At 35.3% G+C, this 15,552-nt stretch overlaps 1 protein-coding gene across 1 annotated transcript; it reads right to left on the bottom strand.

Annotated features, from left to right (window-relative positions):
- Positions 1-9,799: 9,799 nt before the first annotated feature.
- LOC131929631 (arginine and glutamate-rich protein 1) lies at positions 9,800-15,552 on the bottom strand. Its single transcript, XM_059285925.1, has 5 exons — positions 14,969-15,552; positions 14,092-14,202; positions 12,742-12,967; positions 11,004-11,087; positions 9,800-10,860 (listed from the first exon to the last, which is right to left on the bottom strand). The coding sequence occupies exons 1-5, from the start codon at positions 15,145-15,147 to the stop codon at positions 10,699-10,701; spliced, it is 762 nt and encodes a 253-aa protein (XP_059141908.1). The 5' UTR covers positions 15,148-15,552; the 3' UTR covers positions 9,800-10,698.

The raw sequence follows: 15,552 nt of genomic DNA, 5'->3' as shown, positions 1-15,552 counted from the left end.
ATAAGTGCTTTGAGAAAAAGAAAATGTGGCGTCACTATCTGTGACGATAGGAGGAAGAGCACAAACCAGAATTTTTTTAAAGAATGACGTCATCCTTGGACAGTGTTTCTTTTTTTTAAATTTCTCGGGGGGGGGGCAGTTCGGGTGAGTGGACGACTTAATATTCCGGGGGTGATGGGGATGCGGGGGCGGCGTATACTGGTAGAATTATGTATATATATATATATATATATATATATATATATATATATATATATATATATATATATATATATATATATTGTTGAATATAAGTTCTATTTAAATCGGCTTCCCTCTTCCCACCCACCCCCCAGCTCCCCCCCCCCCCCCGCCCGAAGAGATGGCTGAAAGAAACACTGTTGGTGAACGACTTCTCGGCCGTTTAATACAAGAATAACGAAGTTTAAGAAATCACGCCATTGTTGTAAGTAAACTCGAAAAATTAGACCGAATAGTTTTTACATCCAAGTGCTAGATCTGCTTTAATATTCACACACTTTCTAAAACAAAAAAAATCTCTAACCATTTTTACTTTCTCGTATATACGAAGTATAGAGAAAGTCTTGTAATTGTGCAAAAAAAATCGAGATTTTTACAAATCTCGACGTTTTACACCTCACTGATACGGAAAAACATAATTTTGCAATCTTGTCCGTATGTCTGTGTGTCTGTCTGTGTGTCTGTCTGTGTGTAAAAAGGATAACTTGAGTACTGTTACAGCTAGGTTGATGAAATTTTATATATAGTATTTTATCAAAATCGTAGATCCTGAGCGATTTCCGATAACCGGAAGTGGTACTTTTTCTACTCTGAATTTTTCAAAAGCCTATAACTTGAGTACTATTTCATATAGATAAATGAAACTTCACATGTAAATAAAAGATCTAATTCTCTACCTTCTGTCAAATTTTTAGTAATTTCCGTTGACCGGAAGTACTAATTTACGCTTTTTCCGATTTCTCAAAAAACGCATGTAAATTTAAAAAGTACTAATAATATTGCGCACTTTTATGCACATTTTGTTTTGGCGTTCGCTTGGTGCGCAATTCTTTTTTCTACGAGATTCTATTCAATTTTTAAAAGTTTAAGTAATTAAAAATCATGTCTATATTCCGAGTTATATAAGAATATTCGAGAAAGTTTAGGGGAGATCACTCCCGGTTTATTACTCTAGGCCCTATAAGTTAATGTAAGATTTTTATATTTTATTCAAATTTGTAAACAATGCTAAAACAGGTCTAGGTAAATTTTATTTTTATAATTTGTTAATTATTTCATTTTTTTTAACTTTTATTATTTCACTTTATTAAAATCATAGAAAGAAATTACACTTACCTTAAATTTTACTAATATCGATATAATGTCTTTATTTTCTCATATTATCTCAAATTTGAAAATAAATAATTGTCTTTTTAATAAAAAAAACATTCACAAAATGTATTTCATTTTAATGAAACAAAATACCAAATAATTTCTCCAAAAATTTTCACCAGCTTGCTTTTAACGTATGCAAATTATCTGGTTTCAAGAACGGCTACTCCAAATTACTTTGACCAACCAACACCAAAAGTTATTTTCCAACTGTCCACTTTGAAAACTGCTCTGCTCTGATTGGTCAACGTGAATGACCAGAAAATCAAATCTGGTTTGACCTGCCATTATGTGAGGAAGCCCTTAGCCCCAGATCAATAGTCATAATTATTTCAACCCAAATATTTGACCTGCCGACATGATAGGTTCAAGGGCAGCGACTACCTTTTTCTTTTCTTCTTTTTCTTCGTTCATAATTGTACTAATATTAAATGGGATTTCCTCCAGCACAATTAAGTATTACGTATCATCATGTTATGCGCCATTTGGCCCGTTGAATCCGATTTCAGCCTGCTTTTCTTTCTGGATTTCTTTTCCATTGCTCTTGTACATCCAAGAAAAAAATTAAAAAGCTTCAGTTGTTTTGGTGTTTTCTTTCATACAGAGGCGTAGCGACCCTTCCTGGCGCCCGGGAACAAACTTTCAATTTGGCGCCCACCCCCCCATAATTTTTTTTATTATTTTTAATGCAAAACTGCAGAAAAAATGTGCTTTTAATTTTTTTCCAACCAATTTTGACGCCCCCTAGGATCGGCGCCCGGGGACATATATACCCCCCCCCCCCGCCCCCCCCCCCCCTCGCTACGCCTCTGCTTTCATAGATGGATTGCTATTCTCAACCATCAAGTAAGCATTCGCTCTTACGCCCGACATCGCCGATTACCAAAAATCTAACGATACTATCAGCAAGTAGACTCAAGGGTATATACAAATTCGAACAAAGAACTTTTTTACACGACAGGCTTCAGACAGTCTGCATATTAATCATCAGCCCAAAACGTGAACCATGATAGTGACAAGAATAGCTACGTCGATTCTGTAGAAAACATGTGTGCATGTATATTATATATATATATATATATATATATATATATATATATATATATATATATATATATATATATATCCCGGGCAGGCTTGTTAGCTGGGGACAGCAACCCATCTGAGAGAAAACTCCGAAATCAAACTGGAGCGGAAGCCCTTTGGCGATAGGATTACCAGCTCTGGTTTCCTTTCGGCAACTCCTGCGACACCGCTGATTCCAAGCTGTACAGGTAACGTCCTGTCCCTATGGTCCATCAGCTGTGTGGAGAGAGGGGGGTCTGATACATGGGCAACATCTGGCTCTTCTCATCTACAACGAGACTTTGTGCTGGATTTCCAATGAGCAATCATTCAAAGGACTATTAGACTGTGGAGCAGTGTTTCTTACAGACTTTTTTCTCCGGGGGGGGGGGACATTTACCCGGGGGGGGAGGGGGCGGACACTGGTAAAAGTATATATTTTCTATATAAATTCCACGTCGTTCGATGGGGGGGGGCGGTAGACTTTCTTCGGGGAGGCGGAGCCAACCCCACCCCCCGAAGAGGTGCCTGGAAGAAACTCTGCTATATGTAAATATAACGTAAATTAAAACTTAAATAGTTTTTGAAGCCTCTATATTTAAAGATAAATTAGATGGGCACACGAAATGGGTTCGAGAAATAGAAAAAAAAAAACATTTTAAAAGTAGGACTTATCTTCGGCTCGTGAATACACAGTCTATGGCCATGTGATCCAAAGAAATGGCACCAATATGATTATTGATGGAATCTCAGTGCGGAGGACATTTGTGTATGTAGTAGTGGGGTGGGGTCTTGTCTGGACACCCCCTCCCCCTTGTATGATACTACCCTTTGACATTTCTGTGGGCTAGTAATTCTACTAATAATAATTTAGCTAATTACCAATTAGGCCTACAGGTTAAAACTCCCAGAGATCGAACTTTCCTTATCAACAACGAAACGATAATACCCAACGTAAGCGGCAATTTTTCTTTTTACTGTGTATCGTGATTACTTGTGTAGCAGAGGCGTAGCGAGGGGGGGGGGGGACATATGTGCTCGGGCGCCGACCTTAGGGGGGGGGCGCCAAATTAAAAGTTTGAAGGGGGGGTGCAAATGAAAAGTTCGAGGGGGGGTGCAAATCGAAAGTTTGTCCCCGGGCGCCAGGAAGGGTCGCTACGCCTCTGTTGTGTAGAAATACAAAGACACAGACACCGCAGCTATTCGAAGTATTTATTCTTTTATTATCTGAATTACTTATTCTTTACATGCTTTAGATGGCTTGCTGCGAAACTGTTTAATTTAGTTGGTTGAGTTATCAATCTACCGTGGTGGATGTTTGGTCGGTTTATGCCAAGTTTACCAATTATTTAAGCTTGAAAACAGATACATCACTAAATATAAGATGTATTTTTAAAAATGCGAATGTATATATATATATATATATATATATATATATATATATATATATATATATATATATATATATATATATATATATATATATATATATATATATATATATATATATATATATATATACAGGACTTTACTCCCCCCCGTCAATTACTCCCAGATATTCCCCCCCCCCCCCCGTATTTACCCGCCAGAACAATTACCCCCTGTCAATTACCCCCCCCCCCCCTCCCCCTCAGGTTAGAAACCTAACTCTAACTCAAATTCTATACCTATATATTACCTATTACCTTAAGAAAAAGACCAAAACCTAACCATTCACCTCAGCCTAAAACTTAACACAAAACCAAAATCAACTCTAGACATTGGTTTAAGCCTTACCTTGACCATAACCCTAACCCTAACCCAAATCCTGACCCTAACCCTAACCCTAGTCCTAACCCTAGCTGTACATATGTCCCGGGGGGTAATGTCCTACTGGGCGGGGGGTAATTGACAGGGGGTAATAAAGCCCTGTTCGTATATATATATATATATATATATATATATATATATATATATATATATATATATATATATATATATATATATATATATATATATATATATATATATATATATATATATATATATGTATATATATGAGTTGTGCATGTTTTTCGATATTTATTGATGTCACCTATTAGTAAGCCCACCATGACGCCGCCGCCTCAACCTGACCCCCCCCCCCCCCCTGCAGACATTTTTGCGACGCCTACGCGTGCTGTCCAGGAAGAATGTTATTGTCCAGTTGAAGAATTACAGTAGCCCTGAACTAGGTGTGTCGCTACGGTCACTCGTATCAATTATTACAACAGGATTAACATTCTGGCCAATGGGAGAACGAGAACGATTGGCTGGCATTTTAATTATGTACACTTTTAAAGGTCACGGTATGGTGTCAATGTCTGACCGCTAGCCTCAGAAACAAGGACTATTATTCGACCAGACAAGCGACACAAGTACAAAAAAATGGTAGGTTCGGATCCCGTTGGGTTCAGGGGCGTAGATAGGGGAGGGCGGGTGGGGCGGCCGCCCCGGGCGCCGACCTTAAGGGGGCGCCAAATTAGGTAGAGAATACAATAACATCCTTATTCTGAGCTGCATTACAGTCGAATTTAAGAAAATAGAAAGCTATTTGGTTCTATGTACGGCTTTCTACGTTGCTTGTGTGATACGGGAAAAACAAACTAGTAACTGTGACAGATGTGTGTGTGTGTGTAATAGGGTTCTTTTTCGCTAACGTGAATAAATATATAAATATGTGGGAGGGGGAAGTAAAATCGATAGTTCGCCCCGGGCGCAGAAATGGTTTGCTACGCCTCTGGTTGGGTTCTGACTGTTCTGTCTTTACTTGGACTTGGACTATATTTTGTACCTGTGTCTACCATTGGCGTTAAAATATCACTTTCTGTTTATATTGCTATTTCAGTTACAACGCCTGCTTCCACCACCCTCTTCTAGTTGTTTTGTTGGATTTTTCGCTCGCATTTTTATTTTACCATTGTATTTTTGTACCCAGAAAAATCTAAAATGTAGATTTAATGTTTTAAAAACGTTTTATTAAAAAATTACGACTGCAAATCTGAGTGTGTTGTTTTTTAATCTTTATGTTTGCTTGTTGGTCATTTACAGAAAATGTACAATGAAGTAATAATCTTTAATTATTTTTTTTTAAATGATGACAGAACAGACAAATGCAGGTGTGTTTAAAACTATTTTTACGGGTAGAGTGTAGCTCAAAATAACGATGGTTTAAATTTAAGTGTGTTTTAAGGCTAGAATCTATCAGATCCAGAGTTTCTTCCAGGCATCTCCCCCCGAACTAAATGGAATTTATATAGAAAATATATACATTTAACAGTGTCCGCCCCCCACCCCGAAGAAAGTCTACCGCCCCCCCCCCCCCGAAAATTTCAAGTGCCCCCCCCCCCCTGGAGGAATAAGTCTGGAAGAAACACTGATCAGATCGTTAGGTCAAGTCAGGCCCGGTTACAATTAGTGTAGGTTAGGACTGGGCTTTAGGTAAGTTAAATAGTAAAAGTTTCGCGAGAGGATTAGGGATATGATATACCTAGCTTAATGAATGTTCTGGATGGAATAAGCCTATATGTTTATTTATACTCCGTAAGCTAATTTCATGTGTTTTTGTAGACTCTTTGAACAGTTGTTTCTGGATAGGCATTCTAAACATGGGTGAATACCATTGGGGGATGGAGGATACCTGATTGTGATTAATTTATCAGGAGGATAAATGGCAATGGATTAATGGCAAAGGGGGGGGGGGGGGTGTCATAGAACAGTTGAATACACGTGTCTAGTGTGTGTGTGTGCATATGTGTGTGTAAATGTATCCAGGGGAAAAAATTAAAGTTCTCTGCAATTGTACAACCTATATTATATTCTTAAAATATTAAACTCCAAATTTTCCAACTGTAATTTCCAATTTTTTAATATAAAGGTTAAGTCTACTCAGAACACAAAATGGACCAAGCATTTGTTTAGGTACTTTTTAAAAAAAAAAACACTAACAATCTGTTCGCGCTTGATCAATGGACCGATGCAATTAGTAAAAGATAACAAGTGTTTTGATGACATTAATTTGACATGCAATCATATAAGAATTGGGAAGAACAACTGATAACAATTAAGTTCAACCGTCCTTTTTTAAATGTTAAGGAATGTTTACATGGTTGTATTGGTTTAAAAAAAAAACGCTAGGTAAATACGCAAAATATAGGCTACGGGCTGACCCGCGATGTAGCTTACGTCGCAGTATAGTTATTTTATTTTCCGCTTATCAACAATTCACAATTTGTTTGTGAATTCAACACAACATCTGCGTCTTGTCCTGCTTGGTCACCATGAAGAGAATTATATATACGAGCCGACCCGCGGCGTATCAGACGCCGCTATTTAGTTGTTTTATTTTCTACTTTTCAGTAATTCATAATTTGTGAATTCGACAGTACCAATGCTGCCACTGAAAATATATGCTTTAAAACACTATTAGATGGTCGTTAAGAACGATACCCCCCTCCTTCCCCCCCCCCCCCTTGAAAGCAAACTCCTCTTAGTTACTTCCCCTAAGTTTAAAATCGTTTCAAACTACATTATCTGCCCCTAATAGCCGTCACTAAACCCGGCTCTACGATTGTAAACAGTTCACCAGACCATGTAGGGGTGGGGGTGGGAGGGAGCGCGCTTACTGCTTGGTGTTTTCTATCGTCTCCAAGAAGATAATTATATATATATATATATATATATATATATATATATATATATATATATAGATGTCTGAGGTCAACCAAATACAATGGTGCTATAGATGTCTTGTGGTCAACCAACCAAATACAATGGTGCTATAGATGTCTAGTGGTCAACCAAATACAATGGTGCTATAGATGTCTTGTGGTCAACCAAATACAATGGTGCTATAGATGTCTTGTGGTCAACCAAATACAATGGTGCTATAGATGTCTAGTGGTCAACCAAATACAATGGTGCTATAGATGTCTTGTGGTCAACCAAATACAATGGTGCTATAGATGTCTTGTGGTCAACCAAATACAATGGTGCTATAGATGTCTAGTGGTCAACCAAATACAATGGTGCTATAGATGTCTTGTGGTCAACCAAATACAATGGTGCTATAGATGTCTTGTGGTCAACCAAATACAATGGTGCTATAGATGTCTAGTGGTCAACCAAATACAATAGTGCTATAGATGTCTAGTGGTCAACCAAATACAATGGTGCTATAGATGTCTTGTGATCAACCAAATACAATATATATATATATAAACAACGCGACATGCCGTTTTGATTTAAAGTTCTATATTAACCAGCTGTCTGCTCAACTAAGCAATCTGTATTTAACTCCACATTCCCCTAATCCAGAGGTCTCCAAACTTTTCAGTCCGAGGGCCGCATTAACTATCAAATTTCAGTTCGGGGGCCAGTTTCTTCCACTTCCAGGCATGTCTTTGATTTTTCTGGGCAAGGTTCCTCAGCCATCAGTAACAAACGTTTTTTCCGTGGACAAAAAGATCTCCGCGGGCCGGATGAGAGGACATCGTGGGCCGCTGTTTGGAGACCCCTGCCCTAATCAAACAATTGATGTGTGCCTATTATTACTATTGAGTATGATCTGTTGTTAGTCCAGTTGTACCAAGCAAATTACTGTAAAAAAATTGTTTTTCTTCTCTAGAGTTACTCTTTTCTGATTATATTCCAATGGATATTGTAACCAAACGTGGTTTGTTTGCCTCATCTTTACCTATAAACCAAAGAATAGGATTGTATGATTTGTTTGGTCAAGAAGTTTATAATTGAATGCACTATTTGTGTAAGTTAGATGGGAAGATAGATTAAATTCTTGAAAGCAAAAAAAAAAAAAAAAAAAAGCAAAGCATGAGGGAAATATGGCGGGCAAACTGACATTTTCAAACCCAAAAGCATATTTAACTCTAGCTGGGTTGTCAAACACTCACTCTTGGTGTTGTACTTACACTTACTAAGTCTAAAACAAATGTATTTTAATTTTATGTACCAAGTGTGAATTCATTGTTGACCAACAATTTTGATTTTTTTACTCTCTAGCAATAGGTTAAAAAGACCCAAAAAAGCATATTAAGACAAATAGTATAATTCATCTTACACATCAAGACTTTAGATATGTAGCCTACATACATGTTCAACTAAACAAAAATCAGTGAATCAAAAAGTAAAGCAGGTGAAATTTTTAATGTCTTTCATTTACTTCAAACATTTAAAGAGTTGACATTTTAGACATACCTATCAATAAAAGAAGAAAAATATTGTAAACTACTATTTTTCTTACATCAGCCTGAACAAATCATAGGAGTGTAAATAAGAAAAACAGTACTTTCAATTAATGTACATCAACTGATCATTTGCACAAATAACAGATAAAAAACCAATCAGCTTTGTCATAGGTTTTAAAAATCTATACTCTCCTGTTAAGCCCATAGTTAAAACCATAATAATTTAATGATGTGATCCTAATCAAAGAATCTGTAACCCACCCTAGCCCTATTATGAAGCCTGTTTGGCTTAACAGGATAGTACTACTGCGATGTGTGAATACTTACCTTTCCTAATCTAGTCATGGTTTATTCAACAAATTATTCAACTTTTCAAATGGGAACTCAATGCTTATACAATAAGCATGAGAATAACAAAAGGTTTAGCATCTAGCACTATAGATAGAATTTGATACTAAACTTACCTACATACACTAAATCAGAGGGACTCTGCAATACAAGTACAGAACAGGCTTAAGTCTGGCTCTCAAAGCATGAGGAGCCTTACAGACCAGGCTTGAGTCTAGCTCTAAAATTGTGGAGCCTAACAGATTGAGGCTTTCAGGATAGGCTTTGAGCCTGGCTATAGTAGAGCAAGGAGCCTTAGAGGATAGGCTTAAGACCTTGGCTCTACGTGCAAGGAGCCATACAGTACAGGCTTGAGTACCATACAGAAAAGGCTTGGCAGCCATACAGTACAGGCTAGGGCCTAGCTCTACAAGAAGACTTATATTGGAGGCTCAAAAGCCTCAAATTTTTACAATCTACACCAACCAAACTGACAATTATTCTTTAGCCTATTCTACATGTCAAGGTTCAATAAGCTCCTATCAACAAAATATCACTCACACCAACACATTCAAATATTAAAAACAGCCAAGTTTAACACACAAATCCTTTACAAATTTGCTTGTAAAAATAACTTCTATATACACAATGTCCCAGTTCCATTGTTTTCTGCTATTTTTAAGTCAACACTGTAAAGGGGATATAGTTCAACTTGGCTTGTTGCATTCTAATATATAAATATGCACAATACTCAAACTTATATCTTAACCCAGTAGGCTATATTAAATGTGCTTATCATACATTTAAAAATAGTGTTCTTGCAGCTCATTTTAAATTAACCAATAGAAAGTGTCAAACAGGTACATCATAATGCCAAATATTAAAGAATGCAAAGAATCTAATTTGAGAAATCCATTATAATACTTACCTTTATCTATGAAGAGTAGGAAAGTTTTTTAAACCCTAAAATGCACTACCAGTTTTATCCTTTTAAACAGATATTTGCTTCCTTCTAAGGCAGATCAGCTACAAATTGTTCCAATTATAGTACCTTCAATAAAAATTACTAGATGTTTCTTAATTGTTACCACTTATCCTAAGCCAAAAAGAAAATGAGAAGTTACTTGTAATGGCACTCCACAAATAGCCATGAAATGTCAGACATTCCCTTCCATACCAACAACCTTTGGTTTTATATCAATATAAACCAAACCGCAACATTTAGTTATGCCAATATTCAATTTAAAGCCAAATGCAGGTTAATTAGTATAGCTATGTATCATTAAAAAGCAAGACCATTGTTAATTGGCGCCAATATAATTATTTACATACTAAAAGCCAATTATTTTATCATTAAAATACCTTTACCTAGCAAGATAATTTCTCAAAAAATCTATGCGGAAATCGTCTTGCAAAATAGTGATTAATAAAGGAAGGGTATGCAAGGTTTATGTCTAGTATGAACTGTGCGTAAACAGTTACTGTAGCCCATCACTAGCCACTGCCAAGTGGAGGAGGGTAAAACAAAATCGTTACAACATTCTCTAAACAACATTTGGCTAAAGTCAATGCAGGCAGATGAAGGTTGTGTGTAGAGTCCTCAAAGCAAACATCAGCTCCTCACTACAAACTGGTCTGAGTGGATGAACAAACATGACATGGTGTAGAAAGACTGAAACACATCAAATGGATGCTATTTTCCTCCCAGCGAAAAAGAAAGTTTGGGCCTTGCATTTTTCTTGTTCAATATAATCTCCTGGTCTTTTTTGGAACGTTTCTTCTCTTCTTCTTCCATTCTCTGTTTCTCCTCCAACATTTTTCGTTGTTCTTCCACAAGCTTCAACTGCTCTTCAGCCTAAAACAAGAATACAACAAATTAAAACCTAAGCAAAGTAATTAATCTTGTAATAATAAATAAATCTGGTCTTTATTTTTTATTTACCCGCAATGAAGAGAAAATAATTTTATTACAAAATAATATATTAAATAGTAGCCTACCAGTTTTCTTTGAGCTTCTTCAATCTTCTTGTTATTCTCAATCATTATCCTTTCCAACTCTTCTCTTTTTTTACGCTCCTCTTCCTGAAAAATTGATGAAAAGCAGCTAGAAATATAATATTTTCAATGAACATGTAGACATTAATACACATAAAGTTTTTTTATAATTAAAAAGTAGCTAATCGTTATGAATGCAGCTGAAACAGAAAGATAGATTAATTATCAAGCGTGATATTAATGTTTACAGCACTTGTTATATTTGTTTTATCTTTTTAAGATTTTTTAAAACAAAATGCCCTAATAATAAAACAGAGCAGTAAAAAATATTTAAATATATATTAAATTTTGTGGGAGATGTTTTAAAAATAAATTATAATATTAATAAATTACTTTTCACATATAAATCTATTCTTGGAGGAGCTAATTATGTATTAAGATTGAATATATGTTGTGTTCTTTAGAATACATGATTTTAAACCTGTGGAAAAAGTTTTTAATCAGAGATGATCTTAGACTAATTAGGGTTTAGACAGTTTCACACACATATCTACATGATAATTTGTCTTGGTTGATTTGTCCCCATCCTTAAAAAAAAGTGATTACAAAAACACACATCAACAATGAGAGGATCAACAAAAGTTGATAGTTGCAAAAATGAAATATAAAACTGATCTTTTGAATAGCAGTAATAAATGTACACTGAAGATTAAAATTCTTAGCAAAGACTGCAGCAGACATAATCTACATACCGATAAATTGGCGTACCTTGAGTAAAGATTCCAATCCTGGAGTAGCTGCAAACTTGGCAACAAATTAAACACACCTGCTCTTCAGGGCTATGACAGTTAACTAGTAAATGACAAACTACCCCAACTTACAGAGGGTAATTTTCATGTTGCTTTTGGGAGTTGAACTACCCTATACCCTATACATAGAATTCATTTATTTTCTTTGGTATACCTAGTTCTAAAGCAGTACCAACATAAACAGAAGTGGTTTAAAAGCCCAGCCCTATATAGATTCCTCAATAAAATTATTTCTTTCCATTTAAATGTACAAAATGAATGGTATTTTTAAATCACTAATGTTTTTTTATACATAAAGTCTACTATTTATCTTTCAAAAAATATAAACCCCACTGATCAAGGTGTTTACACTAATTCTAAAAGGGGTGAAAAAAATATGACATTTGCTATAGAATCCCTGATAGAGCAAATCCTATACAATAATCTTAAATAAAGGGATACCCCTTTGACAAAAAAGTGCTTTGTCTAAATGGGAGGGAAAAAATCTCTTTTAGGTTAGGTAGAGAGAATCGCTGAATAGAGGCAGATGAAATGAAAGTAAAATATGAAACTGTATTAATTATTGGATAAAATCTCTGGCAGGCTCATTCTTGTTCCACAAAAATAAAATTAATTTCTATCTGGCATATTTAAAATTATCTAAATGAAAGAATTATTTCATGATTAAAAATACCTACAGCAAAAAGGGGATTTCTTGTTATTCTAGGATATTAAAAAGCATTTTGAATTTCAAAAAGGTAAATAAAAGTAATGCCTTGTCTACGATGTTCAATTCAAACTTAGTAAACTATTTTCCTTTCCTCCCTCAACTGAAGCTTTTTAAAAAAGCAATGCAGTTATTAACATACAATTTGATGAACATAATAAAAACAAGCCCAAACCCAGCCTGCCAATAGATCTAATCCTCTAGATGTGGAAAACAACAATCCTACCTCCTTTAAACGCTGTGCCTCAATCTCTGACTCTCTTTGTTTTTCTAGCTCTTCTAGCATTTGTTTCTCCATAATCTTCTTGGCCTCCTCCACCCTCCGAAGAACTTCAGCTTCAATTTCATCTTTACGCTTTTCAAGCTCTTCTTCAACTCGCTGTTTGACAAGGGCCTCAACTCTTCGAGCAACCTCTTCCTCAATTAACTTCTCTTCCAGCTCTTTCTGTCGTCTGTGAATGGAATAATGTGTTAACACCAAAGACTTAACTTTCACTTAAAACTAAATTTTGTGCAAGAAAAAAAAAATTGACTCTGTACTTTGTTTCAATACAAAAGTTAGTTACAACAAGGCAATCTACAACTATTAAGTTGCAGAATACTGATAATAATTTTGTAATTACATTACACCAAGAGCAGTTCATCAACTAAGTGAAAAGTCTTCAAAAGCCTTTTGAAAAAAAAAGTTTTCTACATGGTTTGATGTTCTAGTTACTATCTGAAAACACAAGTTGGTAAATTCATTTTAGTAATAAGAAAACATTCCAAAGCTGTCTGAATGTAACACTTAATCTAACAACAAGAGGGGGTGTCGATGTTCAGCAGCACAAAACTGAAGGATGTGCTTCATTTATGAGCACAAACACTTTTCAGCTTTGTAGCCGTTCTTTCCCATAACCAAGGAAGACATCTGCCAAAAGTACTTGTTACATTTAATAAAACACCGTGACTCACGTGTTAGAATGACCTTTTAACTTGGTAGCCTGCATTGATATTGAACTTGCATGTTTGAAGTATAAAATTACCTAGGGATAGGAAGATGAAAATATTCTATTCCAGATGGGGGGCATACCCACTCTGGGACTCACGAACCGTATTACTACTTTGCTACTACTGACAAGAAAAGCAGGGAAAAAAAATTTAAGCTGATAAGGGAATTACAATTCCTAAACAACAACCGCCAACTTGTAAGAAAATGCTGAATCTAAAACCAACATTTAGATTTTTTCAAATTCCCAGGTTAGACTTAATTTTGAAAGCATCCCAGGTAGCAATTTGTTTTAAAATATTTTGCACCAAAATTGGACTGTTGAAATACATTATCGTTTATTAATACATTTAATAAGGCCAATAACAACCACTGGCCTGATGCATAATGAAATAACTTAATATGGATAATTATTTTCTAACTTCAATTTACTTCTATTTTCTTTACATAAGGTAAATCAACTTCTGTGCCTACTTTTTATAGAGTAAAAAATGTGGATGCCCAAAACAAAAAAAGGAAACTAGAACCTGAATGAAAGTGATACTGAAACTATTGCACGATTTATTAATTCATAAATGATTAGCTTACAATAGACGTTGTCGTTCAATTTCAGCCTTCTTTTCCTCTTCTTCTCTTTTCTTAGCTCGAAGTATGAGATCATCATCGCTGTCAGAACTACTGGATGAAAATGACCTTTTCCTGATAAAATGTTAAAAGTATAGATCAATAAAAATCAAAACCACTGTTATTAGTAATAATTGTGTTTACAAAAAGACTTCTTTAACTTCTTAACTTACTACAATTAATCCGTAAATGCTACTGTTAGTACAATGACAAATAAATTGAACAAAATACTATCAAATTAAGGATGATTTAATTTTATTAAAAGTAGACAGTACACTACATATTCAAACCGCCGATCAATGGGCTTGAAAAGTGGTTCCTAATTGTTGTTGCCAGAAAGCTTATTTTTAGCTATTTTTTATTTGAAAAGAAATGTGAAATAGGTAGGCCCTACAGAATTACTTCCAGTTTTATTGAAGCTAAAAATAATTCCAACAAGTAAGGGATCGTCCATTTAAGAATGGATATCTTTTTTTAGATTGCGTGCTACCTAGAGCAAAGATTAAAAAGGACTGCATAGCGTTCTGCGCAAATGCGGCCTTGAATTATCAAGTCATCTAAAGAGCAAAAATTAAAACATTAAATCATGACAATGCATTGCCACTGAGGCACTAGTGAGAGTGACTAGATCTAGAGTAATCTAGACTCTACTCTAGACTACTACTAGTGACTGGACTTGTCACTCACTCAACTGATGATTCATGATTCTATTCAAATCTATTCTTGCTGAGTGCTCGATTTTACTTTTACTTTAGTTTTAGTTTAGGGAGATTCTAGGCCCCTAAGTTCATTCTTCTAGTCTAGAAATTATTTTATCAAAATATAGATAGTGTAGCAATACCTTGGAGGACGTTTTCTGTCTCGAGATCTAGAACGCATACGACTGCTCCTACTTTGCCTTGATTTCGATGCCCGGTCTTTGGATGGTGATCTTGATTTTGAACGATTCTTCTTTCGTTTTGATCTGTGCCTTTGACTTTGGCGACTGGATGATCTACTTCTACTTCTCGACCTCCCCATTGTTAGTATTTTATTTTGGTCTTTCTTCACGGTTAAATTAATTTAGATATCTAGTTTATAAGTAGATTAGATTACATTATAGATCTAGAATCTAGATCTACCTCAAGAATAAGATCGTTGTCCTTTATTGTACAAGACTTCTACGTCGTTTACAGGAACAAAAATGGCCGTCTACAACCACAAATAGTGCCCAGATTTATTTTTATATTAGGGTTAAATGTAACAATACTGAATGATTGTACATCCAGCATAGAATTAATAAATATTTTCTTGATTAAAGCAATTTAAATGATACCAAGAAATTAGCTTCGGTTTATTTTACGGTACTGTGATTTTTACTTCAATTATTAGGCTAACAGCTTCGTTATCCAGCATTGCTGACGCCATAAGCTTTCTGATGGCATC

The sequence above is a fragment of the Physella acuta genome, unplaced genomic scaffold (assembly GCF_028476545.2).
Source record: "Physella acuta isolate Inbredline_101_S28 unplaced genomic scaffold, ASM2847654v3 ptg001658l, whole genome shotgun sequence".
Lineage (NCBI taxonomy): Eukaryota > Metazoa > Mollusca > Gastropoda > Physidae > Physella > Physella acuta.
This window is presented reverse-complemented; position numbering and strand designations above follow the sequence as displayed.